This window comes from Patella vulgata, chromosome 6, assembly GCF_932274485.2.
Source record: "Patella vulgata chromosome 6, xgPatVulg1.2, whole genome shotgun sequence".
Lineage (NCBI taxonomy): Eukaryota > Metazoa > Mollusca > Gastropoda > Patellidae > Patella > Patella vulgata.
In genome coordinates this window covers 61,263,814-61,274,532 of record NC_065884.2, presented here as the reverse complement: position 1 = coordinate 61,274,532, position 10,719 = coordinate 61,263,814, and the positions used below count along the sequence as shown (strand labels likewise).

Genomic DNA, 10,719 nt, shown 5'->3' with positions numbered 1-10,719 from the left:
ATCCAAAAAGAATAACACGCATGAACACGGTGTCGATAAATAAATTAAATGAATTTATGATTGGAAAATTAGAACTTCAAAGGAAATTTGTTCCAGGTGTTTATGTTTTTCGTTTCTAAAACAATGATTTATTCTTTGATATTGCAAAATCAGATGTCACCAATTCTGGACAACCGAGAGTATCAACATTTGCAGACGTTGGGCTCACATGACCGTCACGTGATAGATAACGTCGTCTGCATTTGGCCTGGGTCATCTGTCATTTTTGGTTGGGTTTGTTCTGCCGACACGGCACCATTTAGGTTGGTAAATCCAACATGTTTTGTGTTTATTATATTTACTGCCTCTGCCCCCGTTTATCCTATTTAAAGTTTATGTTTTATTAATGATAAGGAAGACAAGCAAGTCTGTTGTGGAATTTAGTAGTGTAATAATATTAATAATATTAGATCTAGGCCTAGACAGAAAGAAAGATAGCCAAAATTGCTTGAATTTAAAATGGGGCAGCATGCATGCCAGAAGGCCAGTAGGCATAGTATTATTTTATAAGGTTTTGGGATTTAAAAAATAAGAGAGAAGAAAAATACATAATGATGAATGTAGTCGTAGACCTATCTGTCTGTAGGCAACATTTTTACCAAGGCAAAACAAAACGTTAGGACCAATAATAATGGCAAAGAGTTTACCTTAGCCTAGGCTTACAAACTACCAGGCTTACTTTAGATTCTTTACTATGAAACTAGCTAGAGTAGCTGTAAAAGAAACAGGATTATTGCAGACGAGCCACTGGGCCTTCACCCTAATGTACGAAAGTGCCACGGCCAAATTGTAATGAATAGGCTATCAATGAACTGCAGTGCAACAAATTAATTGACTCACTTAGACTTTCAATCAAGTTTTGTTGTCTAATATCTTTATGTTGATCTAACCGATCTATTTTGATTCTTCAGTATGGCAACAGATGTAACATTTTTGCCAACAAAGAAACCAAGAAGGTCAACACGGTTGGTGGTGCGAGAAATAGAAGATCATAAAGAGACAATAATTCGACATGGACCACTTGGATATTTCAATATTTTACCATTGGAATTAAGATTTTATCTTTTTAATTTTCTAACAAGTAAGTAATTGAAAGATGGTAATTATCTAACTAATCTATTTTTTTTTATCTAAGACTAAAGTAAGAATGATTATGATCTGGTGTGAATTACATAATTATGAATCTGAGACTATTCTAAACTAAATACTGATCTGATCTTTTAGTTATAAAATTAAAATCACAATTAATTAATGTCCATAAATAGGCCTGTATAACATATCATACTGAACTAATTTGTTGAATCTGTAATCTGTTCAATAGATATACGTGTACCAATGCTCACGTAACAAAATGAAAGTTAAATGGGCTTCAACACCAAACAAACTAGGTTGTTTTCAATCTAATACATACTGTGATACATATTTATTTCTATAATTCGTTTAGATGTAAGGATCATTGCATCAACGACAGGTATTCCATCTGCCCATGACCACTTGGACCCCACCACCAGCACACCCTGAAATGATATAGGTTTATTTCTCTCTATTTTTTCAGTTGAGGACCTGAGTATTCTTACAATAACATCAAAGATCATGCGAAACCTAGTGGAAGGATACAGAATTACCCAACCAGTGACACTTCATATTACACCACAACCTCACAATCACGTTTTTAAACCACCTGAGCATTATGAACTCTACTTCGAAAAATACGAAAAACTTGGTACGTTTATAAAATACCATATAGTCTCAAATGTTCACTCTGGTCAAAATGCCAGAGTTCATGAGCACACTGGATTTTGTTTTTAGTTTGAAATAGGAATAGAGAGGGATTGCATCTTTTTGGGGAGAAATTGTTTCATCTCTGCAGTAATTTAACACACCCAAGTTTTGGCAAAATCTAGCCAGATAAAAAATTGTTGACTGTCATTAATATTTATTGGAAACTGCCATATTTGATACCATTTTCGTTCACAAGAATTTCAACTTTGTGACCTTATCAAAGTAATTCTGATTGTTATAATGGTCTGTGGACTAAGGCTGCATTGACAGCAATCTGATTATGTTGACAACATTCGCTAGTAGGAGTATCTAACAAATTTTTAAAATATTTAATCAGGTAATTGGTAAAAAAAAAACATTTTCAAATCTTATTCTTTTTTTCCCCAGGCTTATTAATGAAAAGATCAACATGTTTATATGCAACAAAAGACAGACTTCGAGTGATAAATGATTTTCTTACAAAGGTAAAATGAAGGAATAAATTATTTAAGCATTAATATAATATTAACAATTCAGAATAGATCTATTTACTGTCATCATGCATGGTATATTATTTTGTTGCTCTTTTATTTAAACAACTGGGCTGGTGATCTGCTCGTAGCCTGTCCGTTCACACTTCTTGTGCTCACTCCATCAAGCTGCAGACCAAATTTGCAGAAATAGTAGGTGTTGGGGTAAAGAGAATCCCTATTGATTATGAGCATTTTCGAGTTTGTACTCCTGGAGTTATTGCCCCTGACTTATTTACTATTCAAAAAAAGTAGGGGATATTTGATTTTTAAGTGTTAATAAAGTCACCTAATGAAACTGACGAAGAAACAAATGACAAAATGAAATGAAGTTCACATTCATCGATTTATTCCAAATGATCGTTAGACTAAGTAAGGCACAGACTGACCATTATAAGGGTAAAATGATACCCGGGGTCAAACAGCAAAGTTACCACAGCATCACAACCAAGTCAGTAACGGGTAAATCCTCCTCTGTTTGCCAAACAAGCATTGATCCGACGTGGCATACTCCTAATGAGACGTCTAAGGTCATTTTGGTCCAGATTGTCCCATTCCTGTTGCAACGCAGCAGCAAGTTCTTGGACATTGGCAGGACGTTGTTGACGTTGACGTAACCTCTGTCCAAGCATGTCCCAGACATGCTCGATGGGGGAGAGGTCGGGACTCAGTGCTGGCCAAGGTAATGTGGTGATGTTCTGTTGTTGGAGGTAACCTGTAACGAATATGGCCCTGTGACATCTTGCGTTGTCATCCTGGAAGATGAAACGGCGGCCATGACGTCGTGCGAACGGCACAACATGGACTGCCAAGATGTTGTCCCGGTAGTACTGGCCTGTAACACGCCCTGCAACAACATGTAAAGCCGTTCTTCCAGCAACAGTGATGCCTCCCCACACCATAACAGAACCACCCCCAAATCGATCATGTCTGATGACGTTAACGTCTTGGAAGCGCTCGTTTCGACGACGCCACACCCTCCTACGACTGTCCAAAAAATCAACAGTGAACCTTGACTCATCTGAAAACATCACATTGCTCCAGCGTCGATTATCCCAGTGTTGACGATCCCTACACCAACGACGTCTTGCCTGAATGTGATGATCTCTCAAACAAGGGATCACGCGAGGACGTCGGGCGCGAAGGTGACCCCAATGCAGTCGATTCCGAATCGTCTGGCCACTCACTCCCACACCAGTGTCTGTTTGAAGACGAGCGCTGATCTGATTTGCTGTGATGACACGATTTCTGAAGGCCAAGGTACGGATAAATCGATCCTGGGCTTGAGTTGTCGCCCTTGGTCGACCTGAGCGTGGTCTGTCCTGTACAGATTGTGTATCACGGTATCTGGACCATAGCCTGCTTATGACAGACTGAGAAACATTCATAGTCCGCGCCACAACCGCCTGTGTTGTGCCGATCTGTAGCATGCCAAGGGCACGTAACCTTTCATTTTGGGTAAGCCGACGCATATCAAAATTTGTTTTCTGGTCACTAAAACAATTAAACTGATGTTTCCACCCTGGAATTCAATGCCACAATGACTGTAACATTCAAAGTCAGAGTCGTGCAAATCTTGGGTTGGACCCCCATGATGATCCCAAGCATCACCTGCATTCCATGCGGTAGCTATTGGTGCGTTTGGGCGTCACATGTAACTGGAAATGTTTCTTCTGTTAGGTTCTATAGTGACTTTTTTCGTAGTCATTTGCATATTTTAGTATTATGCCCCCAAAATCAAATATCCCCTACTTTTTTTGAATAGTATACTATTGTCACCATACATTTGTTATTATACTCACTCACACTGATCATACAGAGTTAACTTTTCAACTGATTTTACTCAAATTTTTAGAATAAAAAGGGGCTTAACATCCTGCTTATTTACATCAACCAGGATAAGGAAGATAGGATTCTTGATGAATCATGAAATTTAGTATCTGATTACAGTGCGGTTGATAATCTGTTTGGGGGTGTATGTTATCTGGCCTGTCATTCTATGTTTATTTTTATGGTTATTGAAAATTAACTGAAAACAAAGCCATACCATATATCCCCAGAAAAGAAGACTGTTTATACGTATAAGCCCTCGACTTAACACACTTCAATCACATGACAATAATTCCAAAGAGGAAAGGTCTGCAACTTAAGACGAAAACATTTTTTCTTCGAAAGCTCGACCTGCAACAGGAATGATGGAATTGAGTGAATCAGTTCATATCATGATTGTAGTTAAATTTTTGTTTATTTATTTCAGATGATGTGCTGTAATTCGGAAAATGATCATGATAGAGAGAACTGTATTTCTTTGACCTGTTTTGGTAAATTTTTTCACACAGTAATTGCTGGATGGGATGACACAGAATGTTTAAAAGCTTTTGAGGCCATCTGTAATCACACATCTTTACTTAAAAATATTAAAACAGTTGTCACAGCAAAAGCAGGTTTGACATTTTTTTTTATTAAATTCATTGAGTGTTTAAAAAAAAAAGATTTTTTATAAATTCCAATGTTTCATGCCTTTATCAGCTTCAATAATTCAGAGCACATAAGAAAAGTCAGTGATTATTAAATCATTCCAAGGACTTGCCATCTTTTATAAGTACAATTAAAAGTCCTAAATTGTTTGCACCTCTCCTAAAGTGTGAAATGAACTACCTGGTAATGTAAAAAAAGAACTCTACTAATGTTGATGTTTTTAAAGAAGAATCTTAAATCTGAACTTTTTAACATACTTTTAAACTGTGAACAGGTTGACATTTTAATTTTTTAATATTTATAACTGTTGTTTTAAGTTATATGTATTTTAATTGTAAAGAGTGCCCTGGGGTATCTTATTAGCTGGAACACTCAGTGCTATACAAATTGATTATTATTATTATTATTAATTCAACCATATTCTAATCCTTTCTGCAATAATAAATGATACTTTTTGTTTGATTCTAGGATCATACCCCAAAATAGAGCTGAGTATGCGGTTGTTAATACGAAGGGTATTTCTTGATCCATGTCCGTCATTAATGGACAAAGCATTCTGGTTAACTCGTATCCTCAAACCCTGGCCCATGGTCACCCAGGCTAGAATTATATATCTTTTATATGGTGCTTCAAAGGACGGTAAGAAAAGATGAGATTCAATTTTATTACACATGTAGCTGTTTACCCAACGTCACACAGTAGAACCCTGCAAGTTACGCTTCCATATAGGGGCAGCCCTAGAATAGCCATAGGGCATAGCACTATTTAGTCCAAATTGTTCTGACTCTTACCCTGAGTTCCATCAGCTTTTCAAAAATAATATAGGCCTTCTTTATGTAGCAGGATCGATGGACAACGGACTATCCACTTTCCAGGTCGCGGGTTGAACGAAAAGAGACAAAGACAGGAACACGGCTATACAGTTTATTTACAATACACAGGAACAAAACAGCCAATTATTTACAGAAAGAAGTACAAGTAGAAGACAAGAAGAAGAGCACTGAAATGACAATATAACTAAATTAGCAAATAAGAATAAATATATATAAAAAAGGATGTAGCTTAGAAATAGCTTCTAATAACTAATCATATAATATATAGAGATACATTGCCTATTACAGGTAATGATAATGGAGCATTTAGAACTATTATACATAAATAACATAACAAAATGAGAAACTAACTAGAAACATACCCTGATAAAGGTGCTCTTAAGAAATGAAGAATTAGAACTAATAATGTATAAGGAAACCATATACAGGTACAAAAGAGAGAAACACTAAAAGATAAAACACAACACCAAATTAGACATACATTTTAAAATATAGGGTTTTACTTATTTAGATTGAATATAATGTATTATTTTATTTATAACTTATATGAGAATAAAACAGTATTTAAATTAGAAAGGAATTGTCTTGTATTATATTGTCAAGTCAATTTAAACAAATATAAACCTACCTGAATTAGTAAATGCAGTGCTGTAGAAAGAAATTGTTGCCTTCAAGATGGAGATCTAAGAAAAAGTGACTAAAGGTGAAACATGATGTTAGGACGGTATCTAAGTAACAGAATACTACTCACCATGTTAAAATAACATGTTTAAACTATAAACTAAACTAATTATACCAACTGGAAAAACAAAACTTACTGGATATACAGGACAATAGAACTGGATAAAATACTTAAAGAGAATATCACACCAAATACTTAAAGAGAATATACCACCCTACTACATTTATAACTTTCTGAATACAAATGGCTCCTAACAGATCTCTGCATATTAGCACTAACCTAGAAACAAAATCCTAAGTTTTAGTTTTGTTATAGAGTTAAAATGGAAATTAACACCAACTATTGGTAATCATTTATTAATCATTACACGATTTTAGTTTTAAATTTTTATACTATGAATTTCGATTAAAATTTGATCTAATTTCGACATTGTCAATCATTTATCAATTATTACCTAGATTAAAATTGTATCAAAATTCCATGTTGAAGAAATCATATCTGTTTGTGTTAATATTCCCAATGCTGTTCTAACACCAGTACACAAAACTCGCTACCCCTCATCCAAACCCTGCTTTGAAGACTAAGGGGAGATAACCCATATTCATAATTTTTAGGAATTGAATTTTCATAAAGTTTGATGTTTTATTGAAGTCCAATTTCTGAGTTTAATTACGGTACTTCAAAAACTCTGAAGATCTTTTTTTTATGTAAAAAATTGCAAGAAATATCTCTTAATGTCATTTGATCTACTGCTTCTTTTCAGGTGATATCTTTTGGTTTGAGATGTGTGAAAACACACCAATCAATACTGAACAATCCCTTTCACATTTTAGTGAAATAGCTGAATGTATTCAATTGTTGTTTAATTATAAGAAAGAATGGTCTGAAGATGATATTGTTAGTGTTGTTGATGAATTAACTAGTAAGTTTACAAAGAATGTCTAAATCTTATAGTGTGGGTAAATTGCAAAAACAAGTAAATAAAATATGGCACCATAATAATGAGTATCTCTGGGCTTATCCTAAATTATATACAGTCCCTACTACATATATATTAATACTTCCTTTCACTTTATTTTCGTTCCATTTTAAGTTTTCACATTATACCATTTGCACATGGGTGAGATTTGCCTTCCAGATCTCTTCAAAAATATGTTGTTGGTTGATTTTTTATGACTGGCAAAAGTGAGCCTCTGTTGCTATAAATTGACTGAAGGCCTGTCTATGCTAACCCTGCAACTGTAAGTCAATTTTTCCTGAAATATTGTGAGGTTTTGATTAGGAAAATCATTGTTTGGACCTAAATGCCCTTTGCCAATTTTAAAAAAATAAATTGTTATTAAATGTGAATATTATTTATTCTTATAATTTAGGTTCTCCAGATGAATGGTTAGCTGAAAATGTGGCTAATTTATTATTATTATGTGGGGATAAAATTACATCTAAGTTACTCATCAGTAAAGCGATCAATGGGAGAATTATAGAACTCTGTAGTGTAACCACTTCTTTTTGTCTAGTAAGCATTGAAATTTATATCTATCATACAACCAGAAAACAGTGAATTTCTATGTCTGTTTTTTTTTCTTTCTGATTAAAGGAGCCACAGTGGCACATTGGGTCAGACGCACACGTTCCTGGTTTTGACCAATAAAGTTCCTCAGGATTTTGCCAGAGTGATTTCACCTAGTCAGTGGTGCAGGACATAGGGCCTGACAGGACAGCTGTCAAGTCATTTGGACAGGACGAATAACCGATTTCCCATCCATGTACACATATGCATGCACATAAAAGATCCCTTGACAGTTGGAATTTGATATAAGAGTAGGCTGCAGTGCTGTTGTTCGGGTATAATTTCCCTCATAGCACACTGCATGGCGTATGCCTATCTTTATTAGCCCAGCCGGTGCAGAAAAATAGGACGTTAAATCCCATTTCATTTCATTTATCAAATATTAAGAATCAGAAAACAATTCTGAAGACTAAAGGGAGATAATTCATTTAAAAATAAATTGGTTCTACCATTACTGCAAGGTGAAATTTTGTTTTTTGTCATCCAATAGTAGCTTTCAACCATTTTCTGATAAACACAACTGTGGGTAACATTCACTAGGTTTATTAACTGCAGCATTTCAATGAGGTATACTTTCACCGTTATTAAGCAATGACGAGAACAGTGAAAGTACCCTCATTGAAAGATTGCAGTTAATAAACTTAGTGAATGTTATCCATAAAGTTGTGTATTATTATTTTTTACGGAAAATTGCCCACCTAATTAAGTTTCCATGAAATACAGCAGTGTTGACTATTATTTTATTTTATAGGTCTGTGTAAAGAATAGTTATAGTTTATCATGTGTAATGATCATGGTACAGAATATTCTACAAGTGATGGATAATAGCAAGGATAGGCTACTTTTTATCAACAGTATGATGGATATGTTTAAAGAACTTATATTAGATATGCATGAGTTCACAGAATCAGGTAATAATAATAATGCTGTGTATTGACCCCACAAAGTAGAAAATAACAGGAAGGATTGTCTGTGAAAGAGCCAATCACATATTTTTGTGTGCCTTTTAGACTGACTGATTTTATCTTTGTACAACTTATATTTATTTGGGGGTTTTGTTAAGTTATATTATAAAAACAAATATGGTTATTATCTAAATGGGATTTCTAAATAAGTGCAGACTGGTAGTAAGCTTTCCCTGCCTACTCCACACCACCATACCTTGGACTCTAAGGTAGGGAACCAAATCTATTTGCTAGAACTTAAATTAAGACACTATCCATAATAAAGCAACTGACATGGGAATATTTTCAGATAAAAATATTATTTCACTTCTTTTCTTCTCTAATTCTCCAATTTTGAGGAAATTATAATTGGAAAAATAAATGTACAAATCTAGAATCAGTACAAATTTAGCCCCAGCTTGGCAACTCTTGATTTAATACATTATTTTTTGTTTTGTTTTACTGTAGTTAGTTTTATGCTGAATAGCTAAGAATAATTCTCTTCGTTAAATTTTAGAGGAGGTTCATGATAGTGATTTGTTTTATATGGTAACAGCTCTTACAGAATTCACAAAACGAACAATACAGATGGCCTTCAAGAATATGCTGCTTTAAACATTATAAATACATCAAATTTTACACTTCATTGGCATCATTATCATATCAGAGAGTTCACTTTCTTATATTTTTCTTTTGTATATAGATTTTGAAATTTATCATGTCTGTCCCAAAAGTGTTATTTATACTGTTGTTAACTTGTAAACAGGGTCTTTTTTTTTATTTTTTACCCCAATTGTTTTTTTGTTTGTTTTTTTCATTTCTAATTACTGAGGTAATAAAAGTGAAATTTTATGGTAATTACTATAATAATTTAGACTTGCAATTGTTAAACCTAATCTTTTGACAAAACTAATTTCTATTCAAAGGCAAATGATGGTCATATTGGGTATATAAAGTTAAATGTTAAAAATGCTAGATGCCTCAAAATTGAGATCTTTAAAAAAATAATATTTGTAAATATATGTATGTTGTAAGTATGTAATAGATTATTGTAAATCACATAGTGATGTTGATAGAAAATAAGTGGAAACAAAAGAAACCCACATTTAATGTTAAAAAATATATCTATTGTCAGCACAGGTGGGCCAATCACATTTCTTGCGAGAAAATGGATGGAAAAGGAGAGACTTACTTTTTACACACCCACATTTAATATGGAGATGACAAATAGTATCATCACTGGTGTTCCATTCCAATTACTTGATATATTTTTAAAAGAAATTACAGGGATTGTTAATTGGTCATAAGAAAGACACATTTTAAAATTCTGAATTTATTGCTCTGTTTTGATTATAGTTTGTTACCAACATTACAAGACAGAGTTGTTTCAAAAAATTAAAATTTATGAATTTATTGCCCTGTTTTGATTATACATGTAGTTTATTACCACCATTAGAAGACAGAGTTGTCTCAAACAATTAAAATTCATTGTAATTCTCCTTTAAGTAATCTTGTTGGATTTTCTTAATACTATTTCTGTTGTAATGTTGTTTCATGTATTTTATTTTTAAAACAAAATATGAAACTGTGATATATTAGATTCGGGAGTTTTAGCCTTATTTCCAAATTTCGATGTTACAAATTTAGATATGCACTGTACTGTGCTTCTGTATAATTCTAGATTGATGGGGAAATAAACTTTAGCTATAAAAGGCATAAGCCAGAATTAGAACTTGTTTGGTTCTATACATGGCTAATTGTATTCATATATATGCTGCAATATACTACTACCCTATATTTGTATAAATTAATATGATAGTTCACATACTCACCCACAAAATGTTAGATCTGCTTTAGACTGAAGATTTTGAAAATAAGGTTC

The 10,719-nt window shown here is 33.6% G+C and overlaps 1 protein-coding gene across 1 annotated transcript; it reads left to right on the top strand.

Annotated features, from left to right (window-relative positions):
• The first annotated feature begins 951 nt into the window (after nt 1–951).
• LOC126824430 (F-box only protein 47) lies at nt 952–9,452 on the top strand. Its single transcript, XM_050553653.1, has 9 exons — nt 952–1,120; nt 1,595–1,762; nt 2,209–2,285; nt 4,588–4,774; nt 5,277–5,447; nt 7,087–7,245; nt 7,697–7,839; nt 8,645–8,804; nt 9,355–9,452. Exons 1-9 carry the CDS (start codon nt 952–954, stop codon nt 9,450–9,452), a joined length of 1,332 nt encoding a protein of 443 aa, XP_050409610.1.
• Nucleotides 9,453–10,719: the final 1,267 nt, after the last annotated feature.